The 22,320-nt window shown below is 42.5% G+C and overlaps 1 protein-coding gene across 9 annotated transcripts in view; it reads right to left on the reverse strand.

Moving 5' to 3' along the window:
• The window catches only part of TACC2 (transforming acidic coiled-coil containing protein 2), a 161,784-nt gene that overhangs the window by 103,339 nt on the left and 36,125 nt on the right, over positions 1-22,320 (reverse strand). For all 9 annotated transcript variants that reach the window (XM_033149503.1, XM_033149498.1, XM_033149497.1 and 6 more), the window contains 2 exons: positions 21,560-21,670; positions 3,872-3,997 (listed from right to left, as the gene is read on the reverse strand). In XM_033149503.1, coding sequence (XP_033005394.1) covers positions 3,872-3,997; positions 21,560-21,670 — 237 coding nt within the window. The remainder of the gene's footprint in view (positions 1-3,871; positions 3,998-21,559; positions 21,671-22,320) is intronic.

The following is a 22,320-nucleotide window of genomic DNA, read 5'->3' on the forward strand; positions in this document are numbered from 1 at the left end:
GACAGATGGAGGGTTGGAATCTGAGCTCTTATTACACACCGCCATCTGGAACACATTTAGCACAAAATGACCTGATTATTACACACATGCACACCACCTATCAGAATTAGGGGTCATATTTTATGGGCCAATAATCAAACCTAACTGTAAAATACATCTGAAGAAAGGGGGACTTAGATATTCACTTTAAGGCAGCTACAGATTAGAAGTTGCTGAAGGTGGTGGCCTGAGTTTTAAAAAATTAAAAATTAAAAAGCACAAGAGACACGTCCAGGCAGGAGTTAGAAATGCCAAGGAAACACTGCGTGGAACAAGAACATTTCCAACATAGTAGTGGCAAAACAGCATTCCAGCAAAATAATGCAAATCTTCTGTTCTTCGTAAACAGCAACATAAAAATATGCTTTTACCACCTAGACCATGTTACCCACAACCTTCTCCCTACTCATAAGTTCCTGCTTGTGATTTCAATTGCTATGAAAGATCACTTCACATGTGATGATTTTACTGGCAGGAAAATCATCCTGTGATCAAGCATTGGTTTGTACTTCTGCACGGTTACTCAGTATTTCTCCAGAATGAGAACGACAGCTTTCGGGTCACCAGCCACTTCATTTCTTTTTATGTTCCACAACTGTCACTCGAGAATCTAGCAGAAGTGTATCAGTGGGCATGAAGAGCTTTACGTAATTGCTTACAAATCACCATCTAGTAAGGGTGCTTTTTTTAAATATCCTTCTAAAAACCCAGTATTGCTCAGATTGGTGATTGACAGACTAGGATAAGTAGGGAACTGACCCATCCCAAATTGGCCCTCTTCCTTCAGGACTCACTTGGGATTTCTTTACCACAATAGATCATTGCCAACTGGCAACAGAGATAATGCATCTGACCAGAGTGGCCGGCACGAAAATAAATAAATCTGGGAACTGATGCAAACAAGAGGGCACCATGTTCAAAATCTGCACTAGTCTAAAGAGAGGTGAATTTATCAACTTAGATTTATTGAGACACACAAAAAGCATCACGACCCATAAATCAGAAGTTTAGACTTTGGTGGATGCAAAAATATTGTACTTGTTGCCTATCCCTGCACCTTTCTTTCTCCATCTAAAGGTGAAGCTTAGGAAGTGCCAGAACTAATCATTGGCACAAACTGCACAGCCACAGAAATTAGCCAATTCTTGACCATTTATTCTAGATTCTCTGTAAACAGCTACGCTCTAACACGGGCAGTGAAAAGGCACTTCTTTTTCCTACATGCTTGAAAGCCACAGTTCCTACATGCTTGGAAGTCAACACTGAAACATGATCCAGGAGGGGATGGCCCCTGGGGACTCATGAGCAGATGGTATACTAGAAGACGGTATATTTGTGTTGCACAAAGGCAAAGCCTTGCTACCCCGTTGCAGAAGCGATAGGCTCGCCAGATTGCATTGCTAGAAAGATGTCCTGTTTTCTACAACTTCCAAATGGGTTTTCTAACATCTGCCATACTGCTTCTTTAGTAGCAAGGCTGCTGCAGCAAACAGTAGCAAGGCTGTTCTGCTTAACATAAATACCTTTAAATCTCAGAGATTTGCAGCAACATTCATGCAACATTGCAACAATATTATTTTAAAGCCTATACAGTACCAGTTCCTAGCCATTTGAAGGAGCCCTTGAAGGAGACTATGGTCATATACTGTATACTCTGTAATGGCTATAGTTTTTAGCAAATAGTGTTGTGCGGAGTGGGTGAAGAGACATAGTGTACCAGTTTGGGTATGGATGCGGAAATAGGTGTAAAAACAACCAAGAGTATTGTGGCACCCTTAAAAAAATTATTCTAGCATAAAGTTTTGTGGACTACAGTCCACTTCATTCAGCTGCACATGTGCACACACGCGCGCACACACACGTGCATATGCAGAGGAACTGTAAACTTTTATGTTAAAAAGGAAATTAAACAAAGAAAAGTACAGATGATGATTATTGCGTTCTCAACTGGCCATTCACAAAAATAACAGACATCCTGGTACTAACTAACTAACTGAGAGCCAGCATGGTGCAGTGGTTAAGAGAGGTAGACTCGTAATCTGGTGAACCGGGTTCGCTTCCCCACTCCTCCACATGCAGCTGCTGGGTGACCTTGGGCTAGTCACACTTCTCTGAAGTCTCTCAGCCTCACTCACCTCACAGTGTGTTTGTTGTGGGGAGGAAGGGAAAGGAGATTGTTAGCCGCTTTGAGACTCCTTGGGGTAGTGATAAAGCGGGATATCAAATCCAAACTCTTCTTCTTCTCTTCTTAACAGGCCAGTTCACATGTGCAGTGTGATAAAACGCATTGTTCCTGTTTAAACCCACAAGTGACAGCACTGAACCTCTTGATGATTGTAATTCACCTGTTTAAACACTGCAGACTCACTGTGAAAGTTACTTAGTTCAAGGATGGTCACCTTAAGGTCACATTAGGGAAAACTGGGAATGGTAGAGCGATGGAGGAAAGCTGTGATGTTAATGTGATGATGATTGTTTATATATCTAGATAGATGATAGATTGACAGATATCTCACGCTAGAAGATGAGCAGATTAATGAACCTCTGATGGTGGTATGGGGGATCATATCATAGTACTGCCAGAGTAGATATGGGGACAGAGTTGGCATCTGGGTCTACCACAAGCTCTGGCCCCCATATCTGTATCCCTATTGTGTGGCCTTTTATTGCTGGTGAATGGTTGTTTTAGGTTGCGGTGGTGTCTGAATGTTGTTGTTTTTTGTGAATGGACACTGTTAACAAGGACATTATCACTATCTGTAGTTTTCTGCATTTCTTTTCTTTCTGATCCTCCTGCTTACAACTGAATACCCCCCTCCACCATCTATTTATGTACCTGCAACTTAGGAGAACACTTTATGCATCTGATCAAATGGTCTGCCTGTGACTCACAACAGCTTATGCTATAGTACATTTCTTAGTCTTCAATGTGCTCTTCAGTCATTTTTGCTGCAAGGTATTAACATGATTACTGTCTGGAAAGTAAGGTTGTAATATGTGTATTTGGGCTGCTGATGGTACCTCAGTAATGCACCACTCCCTAATTTTATTAATTCAGTAAAGGGCACACTATTTTAGCAGCTTTCTGAAAAACGGGAGTAAGTGAACATGCCCTGAGGCAAGCTTTGCAGAAACTTCACAAAGAAATGAACACTTTTGGATAGTGTGGCTTCCTCTCAGTTTGCTAACTCTGCTGTGAGTCAACAATAAGCAGGATTAAAAAAAAAATTAGGTGGAACAATGCAACCTAGCCATAGCCAAAACAAACAAACCAATAGCTTGGGCTCTCACAGCCTGGCTGTTTAGTAATCCAACTGTAAGAAATATGATTCTAAAGGGTAATCAGCCCTCTGAAATGCAGAACCCAACAAAAGCCATGATTCTGAATGTACTCTTAACTTGTTGCCAAGTATGATTAAAAAAAGGTCTAAGCATTGAGCCAATTCACACCCATTTTCCCCACTCGTGAACAAATGGCATTTCTTCCAACCCCTATCATTCCCCAAGACAGTTCATTCTAATTCAGGGCAAATGCCACTCTAGCTAGAAGTGCCCTCCTGAGACAACAGCCTAACATTCACGATTGCTTTGTGCCTGGATTCCAACAAACAGCACTGAATTAGAACATTCAATATATGCCCTATTTCCAACCCACTCAAAAAAAAATAGACTACCACTCATTGGTACACAGCCACTTCCGACCATTTAGTAGCCCATAGGACAAGGCCATTGTCAGTCTGTAACACCGGGAACTACAGAATGGTTGGAACTGCCCCAATGGCAATGGGTGGTAAATCTTATACAGGTATGTGCAAGTGATTTCTCGCCCTACCTTGTTGCAGTCAGCTCAGCAGACTCCAGAACAGTGTTGTGTCCATCTGAGATAATAGTGGTTAGTGGCTCTTTGGATGAGTCCACATCAGGCACCAAGTTGATAGCATCACCAGGAACAGAAGAACTGTGTGAAGTAAGACAGGGAGAAATAGTAAGACAGCCTTCTGAAACAATAGTCCTTTTGGGAGCATCTATCAAGAATTGACAACTATACCTTTTGGACAATTAGAGCTAGTAACAATTCCAAAATAGGAAACCTTCCCAGGCTTATCTACCATTACTTGCTTGCCTCATAAACTTTTTATATGTTTTGAGTCTCCAAGTCATCTAAAAACTCCTGGTTGAGACAGTTCCTGAGCATGACAATCCACACCAGCAGGGAGGCACTGGAGAGACGTCGTTCAGGTCCACAACAGACCATGCTCACCAGAATCATTTCACATTAGTGTTTTGATGTCCTTTGATGTTGCAGATATCACTGTGAGCTTCCCTAAGTCAAGGGAACGACAACCTGAGCTTTAGTTAATTGCAAAAAAATGAAAAACTGTTGCTGTGTTGCTCAATCATCTAATTAGGAGAGTCTGATGGAAGTGAGGAGAGAGGAAAACAGATCAAGAAAGATCAGACTATGAAAGCCTGTAACACCAAAGGAACCATGGGAAAATGGAAAGCTTGAAAATATAGACTCCGCACCTCCTAATATCCTCACAACTGGCATTGAGATAGGCCAGCTGGCCCAACAAACACAAAAAGTAAAAGTAGCCATTTTGGCCCAATTTCCCAAATTTCACAAAATATTGTAAAAGCTTTCAAGGCCTCCAGAATATTTTAGTTGGCCTAATAAAAATTTGCCCCAATTTTTGGCCCAAGGAGCAGATCCCTTAGGAGGGACTTGAACCTGCATCTTCCCACTCTTTGGTTCAACCCTCTTGACACCACACTAGCTCTCTTTGAGGACTAGTAATAGCCATTCGGGGGTGTGAAAATGTGTAATCTTCATGTTATGCATGAAATTTGGGGATTTTACCTTCTTAGAAGTCACTTTTGGCAACTTCCTAATACATTAAACAGAAGATACTCAACTTATCTAAACCCTGACACTGAAAATACCAAGCAGCTGGCTTAAAACTCATGAACAAAGTGACAAAAACCCTGGTGTGTTTCAAGTCCAAAAATTAACAGAAATTTCCTCACACGGATGTAATTGAGAAATCTATCAGATCTGACATTTGTTTAAAATATTTGGATCCACTCCATTGAAAGAAACAATATGCCTAACTGAAAACTGCTTTGACAAACAGCTCCATGAACTCTCACGCAGATGTGAAATGTACTGAGCAAACAGAGTTTTCAAAACAAAGCAATCTCTAAGGTAACTTTTGAGGAGAGGGAGAGGGAAAGAGCCATAGCTGCATAGAAGGGCCTCTGCTTGGCATGCAGAAGGTCCCAGATTCAGTCCTCAGATAAGGCTGTGAATGCCCCCTGTCTAAAACCTGGACAGCTGCTGTGGCTGTCAGTGTAAATGGCACTGGATAAACCAATAGTCTGACTCAATATAAGGCAGCTTCCTTAGTGCCCAGAAGTGATGAATAAGAAAACCCATTCCTATCTACTATATATATTGTGGGGAACGCTTGGAAAGAAAAACCGACTTCCAATTGTGCTCAAGACTGTGTGCCTACTTAGGGGAAATGTTTCACAGCTTAACAACCAGCTGCTTGACAACAGCTGCAACACACACACGCACACACAAACACCCTGTAAATGCATTCAGAAGATCAGTGGGCTCAGCCTGCAACCAACTCATCAGTGGAATAACGCTTTGATCAGCAACAACACACACCCTGCTTACGTCAGTTTGCAGGTATCTGGGTCATGCCTGCTGAGATTGCACATACAAACCAATTTGATGGTACATGTTCAGCAGGTGAGGGGAGTGAATAAATAAGAATAATAAATATGGAAGCTCATCACAAGGTTAAATCTGTACTGTAAGCAAAGTTATTTGCTAACATGCTACTTCCTAGGAATCGTTTAAAGGCAGAAGTGGCTTTACTAAATTTGCCAGTTCCCCTGTGTAGACCATGGGTACTATCCAGTGGCAGGCATACTCAGAGTAGACCCACTGAAAACAATGAATTTCCATGAGTCTGCTCTGCGTATGACTGACACTGGATATCACTTCTTAACTCTGTGCACTCTCATAAATAACAAAAGGCAGGTATTCCTAAATTTGGAGGTGCAGTTGTTTATTTGAGACTCATATTAATCCCCAAAACACCATAAAGATAAACTTTATGCCTAGAAGTTTGTCTTTATGTTGTTTAAAGAATTAATTTGAGGTTGAATATTTATTTTATTCATAAATCTAAATAAAATATTTATTCCAACCAAAGTTTTCAGTCAAGAAACAAATGCTTCTTAAAAAACGACTGTTATTCTATGTAACCAAACTACTCTAGATCGTAAGCACAAGATTGAAGTGCTGAAGTGAAGCATAACTTGCCTTCAGTTACTGAAGGCAAATATATGTTTAAATGGAGCACTTTGAGTATACTGACTTTCTATTTTTCATGAAACGATTTCGAAGAAAAAGTGCATTTTTCCCAACCCCTATCCTGAAATCACTACCCTTCAAATAATCAATAGATCCTTCTTTTTTTTACTGAAATAAGCTTGAGTGCCTATGCCGTAAGGGAAAATAAATATGAGATGCTCTCAAAGCCTTAAGTGAAATGTGCTGAGGCAGGATAGCTCTAGCTTCCGATAACTACCAAACAAGAGATTACTGAAAATCCAAAGCTTTCAAGAAAAAAAACTACTGAGCCCAGCAATGTAGGCTTTTTTAAAGTATTGGACATTCTGTTTCAGAAATGACAGTGTTATCCAATTACAGGTAGGTAGCCGTGTTGGTCTGCCATAGTCGAAACAAAATAAAAAAATTCTTTCCAGTAGCACCTTAGAGACCAACTGAGTTTGTTCTTGGTATGAGCTTTCGTGTGCGTGCACACTTCTTCAGATACACCATCTGAAGAAGTGTATCTGAAGAAGTGTGCATGCACACGAAATCTCATACCAAGAACAAACTCAGTTGGTCTCTAAGGTGCTACTGGAAAGAATTTTTTTATTTTGTTTCGACTAGTGTTATCCAACTGAGAGAGTTCAGATGATCATATCTCCATTAATAAACCAAGTTACAAACAAGCCTCTTGCTCACCCCTTCACAGGAGCTGGAAAACAAGCCAGGATGTATTCCATTAACATAGTTTCCCACTTGGTCTGAACAGCTTCAGACCAAGCAAGGGTATTAACCCAACTTCAAAGTATGGTGTCTTAGGTTTAGTCAAAATGGAAAGCATTTTAACTATAGTTATTGGAAGCTTGTTTGATCACTTGCCCAAAGGGTGAAACAACTTCTACAGCCATCACAATTGTTGCTTCTTTTCCTTTTACCAGCTTTGTTGGTTTAGACAGCAGCCTGACGTCCACACTAGACATGAGTGAAACCTTTTTACATCACATCTCCATGCCAGTAAATGCTTCACATGTTGTAAAGTTTCACCCAAGCTAAGAAGCACTGCTAGGAACAAAGAGCACAGCTGGAAAACAGGTGGCAATCATAGCCAGAAAAGGGCTGCCAGTCTGAATCCATGCAGAAAAATGAGGACTGAACACTGAATAGTGATATCAAAAGCATTGTCCATCCCAAGGGAACAAAGAGGGCATTTCCCCTCAAGGACACAAAAGTTACTGATGTGCCTAGAAACCTGAGGATGTCCTATGTATAGCCACCCAAATCATATTCTCTTCCCAACACTTCATTGACATTTCTAATAACCCTGACTCTAAAGGAGGGGGAGAGAGGGAGAGAATGTCACTCTAAAGAACTTTTTTCTTTTTTAAAATAAAATTTTATTGTTTTTTTCACAATTAATTCCCACAATTCACTCTAGAGAACTTCTTAAAGTAAACAACACAGCTCACTACTCTCCCTATAAGTAAACACAACATATTCAGTCAGGACTGAAGTAGTAAAAGAAAAATCAGACATCTGCAGATGAAAATATAATTTTACAGCAACCCTATGGAATCTTGGCAAGAAGGGAAGATCTTTTGCCAGGTGATGAGATTAGTCAGAAATAAAGAACTCCAGCCCTGTGGTCCCCACATTCCTTGTACACACCTTAAATTGTAAAGAACTTAATCATTCAATCTCAAGTAATTAGAGTAAAAACCATGGAGAAGGGGTTCCCAAGTCCTAAATGTGACGCATCACTAAATATAAGAGAGAAGAACAGTTGATGGAATGGCCTATATGCACTGCAACTTAGTCCATCCAAACCAGTCGGCCTGTGTATTTGCTGAGTGGCAAACCAATGGCTTGTTTTTTTATAAGTTAGGCAACAAAGCCTAGAGTTGTAACTAGCCCAGAGTAGTCTAACAGAAGCCACCAGGAAGCCATAATGAAGAAATGCTGCCTCACACAACGGGGAGGGGGGGGGGAGAATCAAACATATGCTCCATGTGTGCTCTTTCTGCTTTGTGCTTGCATTTGTACAAAAATGGTTGCAAATGTATTCCGGTGGAACAACTTTGCCTTATAACACTTTGCCTTCATAACAGGCAAAGATTCAGCCCTGAATCTCCATGACAGCAAAAGGTTTCAGCTGGTTACTTTCTGACTCTCTCACTGCTCTTGGGTAAGATTCAAAACTTGGATGGGGGTGGGTTAGGAAGTCAGCAACAGAAGCCAACACACTGAAACTGTATTCCACAAGTCAAGCTAGGATTTGACATAACTATGAGCAACAGGAAGAGCCAAAAAAAGCATAACCAAGTGCAATCATAATGCAGGCAGGACCATCCACCATCAATCACTGCCAGTACGGTACAGTAGCTACAATCCCCACTTTGACCATAAGGGACTAAGTTCAAAACACTGCTCAGCTTCGCCAAGAGCACTGGATGCTACTGCTGCACACAACCTGCTCTCAGACCAACTTACCTCATAGGATTGGTTTTAAGGATAAAATAAGATGCACGTATACTGGAACTGGCCTCAAATGCACATCAAATATAAATATAAACCCACATAATTCAAACCCATGGGCGTCACAAGCAGAGCAGGTGCACCCCAGTGCTTACAACAGAACAGGCTTAGGAGGCTCAAACCACTTTAACATCAATGGAAAAAAGTAGAATGAAGATTATTTATGTTTCCTTTCTCTTCCATATTCACAACATACACAAATGGTACAGATAGTGCGAGACAAGACTCCGTGTGAAAGCAGCTCTACTGACAGTTCAATCAGAAGCTGATCCTACTGAGTTTATACAGGACTTATTTCCAAGTAGGCGACACTGACATCATTGTGGCAGAATTCCAAGTAATGCCCCAATCCAAGGTACACTGATACGAAAGGAACCAGTGAGTTCAATAGGATGTACTCCTAAGTAAATCTATATAGGATTGCCACTCAAGGCAGAAATCCCATACGCTTACCAGAAGGTAAATCTCACTGAACTCATTGGAAGCACCTTGGAGTAAGCACACTGTGCTTTCCCTGTGGGATGAAAACATTTTTCTTAGGTGTTCCTTTTGTGTTATTTTAAACCAATCTTCAATTGTTTCTGTTTTGCACTCTTTCAAAAACTATTTTTTGGTATGTTTGTAAATCACCTTGAGAAACATGTAAAAGGAGATTCATAAACTAATACATAATAATAATAATTGGTTTAGGATCTGGACTGTCAGTCTTAGCATAAATGAGATGAAATTTTATTAAGCTTAAATGCAAGGATTTTGGGTTAAGTTCATATATCACAACTTGGTATAAGATCCTATACTGTATACTGCATATATATATATAATAGCTTCAGTATGACCCACAAGTTACTACCAAACCTCAGAGAAAATTATGAGCATGGGTCACAATGAGTTAAGCTGAACCCATCTGCCCTTTTATTAAAACAATAAACGACAATCCCGATAAATGTCGGGCATGTCTGTTCAGTAACAAAAGCACTTGCTCTTCCCTGTGTTGTGACTACTCCGGGTTTTTAAGCTTCCAATTTGCAGCTCATAAAATCAGAAGCCAGAAGTTTCCCTGCGTAACAGCACCAACCAACCCACTATGTCTCCATGGAACTGGTAAACATATCCTGTGAGTCAGAGAAATTCAGGCACATTTTACAGCAATGTGCACAAATGTCTTCAACTGCCAGGATGTAAAGATTATTCCCCTTTAATCTGTGCTGCGTGTCTGAGAGATTCAAGAAGGCACCTAAACTGTAAGAGTTATTATTTGGTACAATTAGCGGGGGGGGGGGGGTGTTTTGAAAGAATCACCAAACTACTTTTTAGAAGGGCACTTTTTGATATAGTTATCTAAGAACCTCCCACTTCCCCAATGTCATTTACTGTACTGGCAAGATCTGTAGAGCCAAACAATTAACACTTACCAGAGCTATTGGGGTGGGGTGGGGGCATCTATTGGACTCTTCATCAGCTTTAAGACAAAAACAAAACTCAAGAACTTATCACCATCCACTGCAGAGCTAATTCCATGTCAGAAAGCGTTCGCTTCTTAGTAATTATAAAACACCCCAGCTTTCCAGTCACGCTCTAAAGTGGAATCCAGCAGAACTGAACGCTGATCTCACCCACGAGGGAATCAGCCTAGGGAAGTATCTCCAAACTCCTGCGTTGCTGGCTGCAGATCCCCCTCTGAACGGAAAGCTGCTGGGAAATTGAACCACACAAAAGGCCAGTGGCTATTAAAAAAAAGAGAAAAGAAAAGAAACGCTGGAGGAGCCCAGCTTAAGAAGCTCCTCCCCCGATTCTCCCAAAGGAGAAGGGAGTATCTCCAGCGAACAGGCAGTGGTCCGAAGGCATCCGAGGCTCCTTGGCTGCCCCTGGAATGTCGGCGCGCCTTCGACGCCCGCGCGCCCCAGTCAGTGTGTCTTCCTAAACTGTTCGGAAAGATCCCGAATGAGATTGAAGTGCTGCTGCTGGATCCCTAAGAGTTTGGAGTTCACACTGGCTCCCCCTCCTCCTCGCAAAAGCAGCGTGTGTATGTGCCAGGGGAAACCAAACACGTGGGTTTATCTCTCTCTCCACCCCACCCCCCCTCCCCCCTCTCTCTCCAGCGCCTACAGGAGTTGCTTTCCAGGACTTTTTGAGTCACGACGAGCAGAGCGCTGTTTTGAATTTTCGGCGGCGGCTGCGGAGTAGTTTCCCCACGTACAGACGAGAGTTGCTCCCTCGACAGATTATACCAAATGACGCCATTCCAACCTGAGGCGGGCGGCGGAGTTTACCTCTGGGGCGTTCTCTTTGGAGGAGGGGGGGGGAGGGAAGGAGAAGGGAAACACCACCATTTGCCCGCCCCCGCAGTTATGATTAGAACTGCTATGGTTAACAGCTGGTGGTGAGGAGTTGAAAGAGACGCGGGAGGCGTGGGAGAGGAGGGAGCAGCGTCCCTTGATTGCGGCTGGCAATGGAGTCCCCGGTTGGTGACGGCGAGTTTCCCAGTCTGGCCGCCTCCTTGCCCTGCAAAACTCACGACCTGCCACACGCTGGGAAAGGGCCTTTTTGCTAGTCGCACAAGTGGGCGCTATTCCTGGCCAGCTTATGAATTCGTTCCTCTTTCCGGCTCCACAAGGATTTTAGGGTAGGTTTTGGTTATTAATAATAGGCCTTAACTCTGTGCATCTGTACTCCAAAGGAAGCCCCACGGACTTCAGGGAGGCTTACTCTTTAAGTAAAGGGGCCTACTAAGGATTGAGGCCTAACACAGCTGCTGGCATGGAATTCAGAAGGGTTGGGATTACAGGTGGGTAGCCGTGTTGGTCTGCCATAGTCAAAACAAAATCGAAAATTCTTTCTAGTAGCACCTTAGAGACCAACTGAGTTTGTTGGGAAGCAGTGACACTTAAAATATGACAACTTTCCATTCACTACTGGGGGGAAAGTACCTGTGGATATATGAGGATGGGGATGAGCCAGGGTTTGTTGCACATATTTAGGCACTAGGGTGAAAGCATTTCACTTCAACCAGGCCTTGGGCTAATTAATGTGTTTGTGGGAGGGAGGTTTTCGGTTTGGTTTGGTTTGGTTTTATTAATGCATTTTCTGTTCTTGTTTTGTATTTTTATGTTGTGAACCACTCTGTGATCTTCAGATGAAGGGCAGTATACAGATTTAATAAATAATACATATAATATAGGTTGACCAACAGTAGTTCAGGCTAAGTGCAGCAGAAGTTGATTTGTATACTTCAACAGGACACATATAGACAAACGCGTGCACACTTTGGTTTGTATGTATGTCACTATCATTAGGGGAAGCATACTGTTGTGGGGTAGAGTGGGCAGAGATTTAGACTTGCATTGTAGAGGCCTGTGTTCAAATCCTCATTCAGGCCTAAAACTCACTAGAGGACCTTGGGCCAGTCATCTTCATTCACTCAAACTTGCCTCTCAAAATCATTGTGAGAATAAAATGAGGGTAGTTCCTAAGGATGCACCCCTTGCTTCTTAGAAAAAGAGTTTACACAAACATAGGAGAATTGAAACAGTCAAAGAGATAGTAAAATAGTACAAATGCTCTATCTAGGGCGGATATGAGAGCTTGGTCTTGTATTCCTAGAGTATTCTGGAGCAATTCCCCGCAATTCCAGAAAATCAAAAAGAAAAGATTGCATGGATCACCTTTCTTTTTTGTATTTTGCCTTGTCTCTAGCTCTAAAAAAATCAACACTGACTCTGGTATGACAAGAAACAGAACTCCTAAGAAAGCAAAGCTGTTACTGCTGCTGGTGGAAACTATGATTCCCTCACTTCCTCTAAGATCAATAAGCACTAGGGGCTGGAAAGAAGAGCAAAGTGAATACTTTTGTTTTATGCCGGGTTTCTTTTGATATGCTAGAGCTGGGATGGGGAACTTGGGGCCCTGCATGTGTTGCTGGCCTGTCCCCAAAAACCTATGGAGAGCCACACTTCACCTTGCTATGCACTCAGATGTCCTGTGACAAGAAAGAGTCATCTGTACTAAAACACCTTCTAGACAGAACTAGCCCTGCCACAGAGCAGGCAGAAGCACCATCGGGTATGGTTAGATGAAGGCATGAACAGATGTTTAATAGTGTAGCAAAACTTTTCTTTTAAAGTGTTAGGCCTAGATAACACGTGCTTTCTTAATATACTAGTTAGCTGGCACCTGAAAGACAGAAAAATAAGAGGATACGCTTTACAGAAGGAACTTACATTGGCAAAAGGCTTAACCGATAAGTGAGTGATCTGTTGGATTACAGAGAACACTTTGTTGCATGGGGGGAAAGTAGCTCTTAATGGTTAGCTACATAGAAAGCGAAGTTAGCTAACAGTGTTTCCAATCCCTTGAGGAAGATAATAGCTCTGTCGAAAAGAAAAGATCTGAATTGTCAATGCATTGCATTGTTTGTATTATAGTCTTCGATGATGACTCCTTTTCACTGGGCATTTTCTTCTATAAAACACCCTTGTGTATTGAAGGACGTTTAAGCTTCCATATCCCAATGTGTGTACCAAGAAGCCCTTGTGCTGCGACTCTTGATCTTTGGGTCTAAGGGGCACTCTGCACTTGATTTCTACTTTACAGCATGTTATGTAGTCTGGACTGATATGTTAAGCTTTCTGGGGCAGGGTGGGAGCTCCATTCTGTAAGAATTCAAAGTAGACCAGGGGTCAGCAACCTTTTCCAGCTGTGGGCCAGTCCACCGTCCCTCAGACCTTGTGGGGGGCCGGACTATATTTTGAAAAAAAATATATGACGAATTCCTATGCCCCACAAATAACCCAGAGATGCATTTTAAATAAAGGCACACATTCTACTCATGTAAAAACACCAGACAGGCCCCACAAATAACCCAGAGATGCATTTTAAATAAAAGGACACATTCTACTCATGTAAAAACACGCTGATTCCCGGACTGTCCATGGGCTGGAATGAGAAGGCGATTGAGCCGCATGTGGCCCACAGGCCTTAGGTTGCATACCCCTGAAGTAGACCAAGGAAGAGCCACAGCTCACTGCTAGAACTCATGCTTTGCATGTAGAAATCCCAGGTTCAATCCCAGCTTGTGCAGATAGGCCTTGGAAAAGCCTCTGCCTGTAACCTCTGCCTGTCAGCACAGATAATCCTGAGCTATATGGGCCAAGGCTCTCTGACTCAATAGAACACAGCTTTTCATGCTCCCAGGATTACCCCTATGATTCTAGGGTGGCTTGCAGGCATCCCCTTTGAGTAGTAGTATCTGAGAGGTTATTGTCAAGCTCTCAGTTGCTACGATACACACGCTCATTTTTCTACCTTCCGTGAAGTCAAACCAGTTTTGTAAGTTTCTGTAGCACTTCAAGTACTGCACAGCAGTTGAAAAAAAGCCCAAATTATCTTCCAGCAAGAGAACCAAATAGGCACTTAAATGAGTACTTTGCGGATAGTTTCTGTGACATGACTCATCTATCAAAGTGGGCTCTAGCCCTTGAAATTTATGCCCTAATATATTTGTTAATCTTTAAGGGACTAAAGGACTCTGTTTTTAAGATGTTACTGGTTCCCAGAGTTTCACTGCCTGGTCTGCAGGTGCTGGTTGGCAGGCATATGTTTGCAGCTTGGAGGAAAGGAGGAGAGTCATGCCCCACTGTGTGTACAGTCAAACATAGTAGAGGCTATATAAGCCTGCACCTCCACAGTTTCCAGCACCCACTTTACCTGCCCTGGTTCGCAGTATGGACTTTTGCCAACCAAGTAGGAATTTTGGGCTCACTCGCACATTGGTACCTGTAAGCACGTTTTTTCACCTACTCCATACTGCAGTCATACCAGTTTGGTTTGTAATTGTTAAGTAAATTCAGTCACTTTGGCATTTGTGTGGGAATTTGGGCTTGGTAATGGGAAATAGGGGCTCAGTGAACACTTTTTGGCACCCTTTGGGTGATGGGTGATCCCAAAGCCTGCCGCTCGGGAACCTTTGGGGCCAACCTGTATCATCTGCTTTGGGGGCCCAAGCTGAGAGGGGACAGGAACATCTCCCCTCTCGTCTCTAGAGGGATTTCTTGCTGTCCCTCCCCTTTGAAAGGGTGGGCACCCTAGCATACTGCAGGCCAGGGCTACCAAGGTATTTCCCTCACTGTTTTGGTTTCTCTTGCTGCTGTTAAGCATTACAGTGGCCTGCAGTGGTTATACTATGTCTGTTGTTTATTAAACGTTCATTATGTTTCAATGACAGTTATACAGCAAAGAGCATTAATTCTGATTTGCTTAGGGGGTATTTATGTATCTTCCTGTTATTCATTCATCCCACACTTTTCAATGCATTTCCCATCACTTTCCAAATGACAAAAAGTCTGCTGCTTGTTTGTTTTTAAGTGCATTTGTTGCCCTAGTGACAGCTCACATTAATCTGATTTAATTGTGCAAACCCAAATTTCTGCTATGTGCTTGAATCCCTGCTGCAGCATAGTGGCAGTCTGGAGGGGCACCCCTAGATTTTCATGAACTGCCGGTACCTTTTTCACTTTGTACTGGGTTCTTGAGGAAATACTAATTTCTTTTTTGATACTATACTATTTAGACTCATTCCTCAATTTAGCAACTATGGGTGTCTTTTTGAAGGCCAACAAAATGACTCAAATAGTGCTATCTTATGCATGATTACCCAGACATAAATTCCAGTGAGTTACAAGGACTTAATATTCAACTGTAGCTCCAATTTTAGCTGAGCACATATGTCAATTTTCCGATACAATTTCTGAAAACTGAAGTGGAGCCTTATATTTAAAACCACTTCCTGCTCATGAATTTAAAACTCCTGGGAGTCATTTGTGGTGGCTGAAAATTAGAGCCATGCACATATCAGGAGCCGTGGTCTTGAGGGTTCCTAAGAGCTTTCCCTTTCTGTTCTAATTTCCATCAGTGTGATTCTGGGGTTTTGAATCCCTGAGACATATAAACCCCTACAAACCTAAGCAATGAAATGTTCCATGAAGCCACCAAGAATCGACTGAGTGCTATGAAATCAGGACATTTTGCATAGTTTCCAGCTGAAAACAAAAGTTGGCTCAAGACAACTTGAAAGACAGCCAGAACTAGAAGAAAGAATTTGTCATCGTCATCACACACACACACACACACACCAGTAATCAATCTGCTTTTTCCTTGGGCTTGGTGACAAAATCCAAGAAGTGGTGGTTGTTGTTTTTTGCATTCCATTCAAATATTGTCAATTGTTTATAATATACTAATATTTCAAAACAATAAAACCCCTAATATTGGCTCTTTACGGGGTATGGGATAATGACCTCCTGGTGCAGACTAGCATTTGGCTTTGATTTAGGCTAAAGAATAGGGCTTGGGAACCTACAACCCTTCAAAAGTTATTGGACTCAAAGTTGCATCAGCTCCAGCCAGCAAGACCCAATGGTAAGGGAAGATGTTAACCATAGTCCGGCAACTTCTGGAGAGCCACAGGTTCCTCATCCCTGCTAGAGAAGCATTTGGTCCTGTGTATGAAAGCTCTCTTCCTCTCCATTTGTAAATATACTGCATTTTGCCCTCACCTTTGTTTTCTCCTCCCGCTTTCACATTTCCGCCTGCAGTGAAGATTCCACCAAAAAGCCCCAAAGTATCGTGAAACCTTTGCATAGCCACCCAAACCAAGCAAGATGGCAGGGGCCATTAGAGCCCAGCTAATGCAAATCTTCACTCCTGGATTTGGTGTAGAGACTACAGCCATCCCTGAAGGCAGTGATGGACCATTGGCCCAGCTAAGGTGTGCACCCATGGCTAGATTTAGCCTGCTTCTACGTTTCCGCTTGCTTGTTAACCATTTTACATCCAGAAATTTCCAGCTGCATTTCCTGGATGAGTGACCACCTGGGAACCATGTGTATGCCACCTTGAGTTCTATGATGGAAGAAAGGCCGGGATATGAAAGCAAAGAAATAAATAAGTATATCCGTGGAGCTCTTGCTCTGTGCTTTGTTTGAGCAGCTGCTGTTGCTGACAGTCCTTCTTGCATTTCTTCCTAACTTCTGGCATGCATTCTAGGTTCACGTCAACTTCCTGGGAACCAGCCCTATCCCCCCCCCTTTTGATTTCTGTCTTCCCTAGACTTTGAAAGACTGGTTTCCTGCCTTCAGCCTTTTTTGTGTGTTTAGACAGGCAACCATGCTTCATTCGTTTTGCTTCAGCTTCTTTACTTGTTAAGATCTTTGGCTTGGATTAAACTGTGTCATCCTGGTCCTATTATATTCCCAACTAGTCGTTCCTGACCCAAGTTCCTAATATGGGTCCATCACACTGGAAGCTGGTGGAGGGCTATCCACCAGTTCCAAGCACTCTTTTTATAAATTAGCTCAAACTTTTGCCTATAAAGAGTGGCTGGGGAAGCCCAGCCAGATGGGAGGGGTATAAATAATAAATTATTATTATTATTATTATTATTATTATTATTATTATTATTATTATTATTATTATTATTAAAGGGATCCCTGACCATTAGGTTCAGTCGTGTCCGATTCTGGGGTTGCAGCACTCATCTCACTCTATAGGCTGAGGGAGCTGGCATACAGCTTCCGGATCATGTGGCCAGCATGACTAAGCCGCTTCTGGCAAACCAGAGCAGTGCATGGAAATGCTGTTTACCTTCCTGCCGGGAGCAGTACCTATTTATCTACTTGCACTTTTGACATGCTTTCGAACTGCTAGGTGGGCAGGAGCTGGGACCAAGCAACGGGAGCTCACCCCATCGTGGGGATTCGAACCGCCGACCTTCTGATCAGCAAGCCCTAGGCTCTGTGGTTTAACCCACAGCGCCACCCACGTCCCTACTTTGCCTATAAATATGCCTAAATAAAACTTGTAGTCAACAGACAATCTGCCTTTCATTGTGAGGCTAACCCACTTGTTAGAAAGTTTCCTTTGAGAAGCTAGGGCAGCTTTTCTCTGCATGCTGCAGAAGCTATTATTAGCTGTGGTATTTCTAGGAGGAAGGGAGTGCCTAACAGACCTATCACTGCAATGAATTTCAAAAACTTCATCTAATCACAAAAGTGCCCTCAACTTGAAAAGTATTTTACTGATAATGCCCATCACTGATCTATAAAGGGAACGAATGTAATGGAAGTGTGCAAACTCTAGATGAGTTCCATCAAGATGAAGATGTAAAGCAACCTTCTTGCATTATTACAATACCTGCAGCATTGGTGCGTCGCCTGCTGCTTTGGGGGCCTCTAGGAGGCCAGGAACACAGAGATTTGCTTTGAGGTGTAGTGGTTAAGAGCGGTAGACTCGAAATCTGGTGAACCAGGTTCGCGTCTCCACTCCTCCACATGCAGTTGCTGGGTGACCTTGGGCTAGTCACACTTCTCTGAAGTCTCTCAGCCCCACTCACCTCACAGAGTGTTTGTTGTGGGGGGAGGAAGGGAAAGGAGAATGTTAGCCGCTTTGAGACTCCTTCGGGTAGTGATAAAGCAGGATATCAAATCCAAACTCCTCCTCTTCACCTTTCGTAACTCCTGCAGCCAAACGTAATGCTCTGCTTTTCTTTGGGACGATATCAGCCAAGCTTAGAGGGGGTGTGTCTTGTTGTCTGGGCAGCCCAGGACCTCCATATACAATGCCCATGCTTTTTTTGCCACAGCGGTTTGACTTCACTCCCCAAGGCGTACTCCATTGTCTCAAGACAGACAGATGCCAACTTTTGAGTTGACATGTATAGGATTGTACAGTTAGTGTTAATAGCTGCATCTTCAGCTGCAACAGTTAAGATCACTTTCCGTGCATACAAACCTGGGCATATACGGAAAAATTCACAGTAAAATGCTGATAAATTTTCACAAGGGCTTCTTTTTGTGTGAGGTGGGGAGGGCTCACAAACTGATGTGGAAATGCAGAGATCTGAACTTAAGACTGAGGAAATGAGAGATTCGCCTGTCACTACCACAAATCAGGTGCAGCAGAGGATACTGTCTAGCTGCCAACCTGGTCAGAGGCTTCGTTTTGTCCTTCACCTCAAGCTGCAAAATGTCTTGGGCCAACCCTCGGAGGCTACATTTGAGTGTAAAAGGGGTACATGGAGGGAGGCTGCTTACCCCGTTCAATTCCAATCCCTTTTAAAGATTAAGGTTACCCACCCAAAGTTGTTTTTCTTTTCCACCTGTGTGTGGAGAAGACATGGAGTGCCTGAAGCTTTCCTGTATCTTTCTCCAGACATGTGGAAAAAGCAGCTTGGGCGGGTGAATCTGAACTGGGGGAAATGCCAGAGGGGAAGGAGTTAAGCAGCCACTCCCTGTCTGCCTCATTTCCACTCAGGTACAAATTTGGGTTAAAAAGCAAAACAAAAATAAAACCACTATGGAGGATAGAATGACAGAACACTGAGTAACATAGAAGTTTGAACCTTAAAAAGGTAATTTTCACCTGAATCAGACTAATTGCTTGTTTGCATCTCCCTCCCTTCCTCCCTCTCTGGCTTGAGTCATTAGGAACTCTTTGTTCTAGAGGTGTTCCTTCTCCCCTGGACAGGCCCCAAGTTTTGTGAAATACTATGCCACCAAACAATACTCAGTAGCTGCTCTGCGTTTTAAGCAGGCCTGATGAGTCACACACCAGAAATCTCATGCATGCCCAAAGTGTACTTGCCCAAAGTTTTAAAACAGGCAGCTTTTGCCCACACATACCTAAAAATGAACACACTCCAGCTGATGACTATTGAAACACCACCACCACCACCACCAGGTGGAAAACAATGGATCCAAATGACAGAGGGCACAGGACAGCAACAATATGAAAGAAGAGGAGGGAAATTCCAAGGATTGTTTATGGCCAACGTTGCAACATTAGGGTGCCTCTAATGCTGCAGTGAAAGTAACCCTATAAGTGGGCTGTACAGAGCACTATAAAAAGCAGGAGTGGGCAAGCTGTTAGCTACAGCTACTCTTCCTCCTGTAATTGTGCATTCCTGTAATAAGCAAGTCTGGGCAAAGGCAATTCCCCCTTTTAATTGCCTTGGGAAGTCCTTGATTCTTGAATCTCTGCTTCACATTCTATATCCGTGTCTCTGCAGCATACAAAACGTACATATCCATAGGCGTGGAGCATTTTTAAAAAATTGCAAAAAGCAACAGCTGCTGCCACATGGGACAAATACTCAGACAGAAAAAACAGGTGATAACAAATTCTTGAAGCATGTGCAAGTATGAAGCAATGGAGTTATGAATTGCAGCTGCTGCTCAAGATACAGGCCAGTTTGCCACAGGTATCCGAGTATGCCACCCATTATCATTTCAAAATGGATGCACACTCTGCCTTTTATTCTCTCCAAGCGTCTTGAGCAGATACACAAACCAGCTGTACCTTATTCAGAAAGGAAATGTAATACATCTACCATATAATATAGCAACGAAAAACAAGGACCCAAAGAACAATGCACGAAGCATTTCTGAGGCAGTCAGAAGCTTCAACGTGCATAATTTTTCCTATTGCATCATTTCTCATAAATCTCAGAATTTCTCCAAAGCCGTCAGATATTTCCCCTATGAAATGTCACAGCTTCTCCTCTAAAAAGTAGAAGCACAAAGGGCATTTTGTTTTTGAAGCAGCTATATAGTATATTCCATGTATGTCATACATGCTTACTAGGCAGCTGTTTATTACAAGCCCAACCCAACTGGAAAAAGCCACACACACACACCCCAAGTATGTGACAACAGCTAAGGCTACTGTTTACACAACCTGCCTCATACTGTTTATATGATCTGCCAAATGCACCATATTACTATGACATGAACAGTATTGCAGGTAGGGCTTGAATTCTTAAGTAAGAGGTAGCAAAGCTCACATCCCTTGGGAATGGCTTCTGGACACCCCAAAGGCGAGGCATTTCCCACCAGCATCTCATCATGCAGAAAAGTTCACCCTACTAAAATGTTGTATGCCAGCCAGCTGTTAACGGTTCAAGAAGCGCTTCCCACCCCCCGCCTCTCAAAAACTTTGTTAATCCATTTGGAAGTCACACTATCTAGCCTGGAAACACTTGCCTTAATTCCAGATGTGTAAGAGCTGCTGTGCTTACTTGGGTGGGGAGGGAAGGGAGGAGAAGGAACACAATGTTGCATAAGAGCATGCCCTATTATTAATCTGCATGACCCAATGCTGAATCCTAACACTAAAAAAGAGACAGGTAGGTAGCTGTGTTGAAATAAAAAATAAAAAAAATTCCTTCCAGTAGCACCTTGGAGACCAACTTAGTTTGTTCTTGGTATGAGCTTTCGTCTGCATGTACACATGTATCTGAAGAAGTGTGCATGCACACGAAAACTCATACCAAGAACAAACTTAGTTGGTCTCTAAGGTGCTGCTGGAAGGAATTTTTATTTTTTTTTATTTTTGATTTGACTAAAAAAAGAGAGTCAGCCTTGCTAAACCCTGCTAAATGTTGACTTAAATTATAAGTACTGTACCAGTTACAAGCTGTAGGAACCCCTCCATTTCCTTTAACATTGTTAATTTATCACCACTGGTGCTACAAAGTAGCAGTGAAACCAACATGCCATTTTAGTGTCTGATACGTGCACCTGCGAAGAACAATTCTTTAAACAGAGCAGTACCACCCTCTGAAAGAGTTAGTGCTGTTCACTGTACCTTTCTATTCTGACGCCTTCTCTTGCCTCATCTGAGGTGCCTTTGGCTGCTAGCTCTACAGCGTCCTTCTCAGGTACAGCAAGCAGAGATTGACAGAGCTCAGGAGAATTGCTGAGGTTATGGAAAAAGAAGGGACACTGTTAGAGGAGAGGAAGGCCATAATGTCATAGACTTGAGAATTGTTCATACAAAGCTTATCCTAAAATTTGGAGTAAATATATATTTTTAACCTACAAAATACACTTAAGGTTAATAAAGGTTAGTCATTGGTGCAAGATACACTTTGGCTATCAATGGGATTAGATTTTTTAAAAATAAAAATATAGCTCTAGGAATGGAGATAAAAGTTAAGGACTGTATCCTGTGACTAACTTAAATCAATTAATCCCCCCTCCGAAAAAAATGTACTCCAAGAATGAATAATAAGATACAACCCTAAGACTTCTTCCTCACTACGGATCCTCCAAGATTGGGAGGAGGGGGATGGAGAGAGGCACATTGAGTCAATCTGCTGAATTTCTCCCTGGTCTGCAGCTTTTAATGGCCCAGGTGCTCCCTCTGTGGGAGAACCAGGCAACCAAAATATCCTGGACATGCAAATCCCCGATTAAAAATCCCACACATCTGAACACCTATTTTGACTGCAACAATACAATATACCAGCTGAAATCCCGATTAGTCAAATGAAACACTGCTTATGTGCTATTTGATAATAAAGCATTCCATCAATGGGGCATTTCAAAATACTAGAGCACCTTGGA

This window comes from Lacerta agilis, chromosome 5 (genome assembly GCF_009819535.1).
Source record: "Lacerta agilis isolate rLacAgi1 chromosome 5, rLacAgi1.pri, whole genome shotgun sequence".
Classification (NCBI taxonomy): Eukaryota; Metazoa; Chordata; class Lepidosauria; order Squamata; family Lacertidae; genus Lacerta; species Lacerta agilis.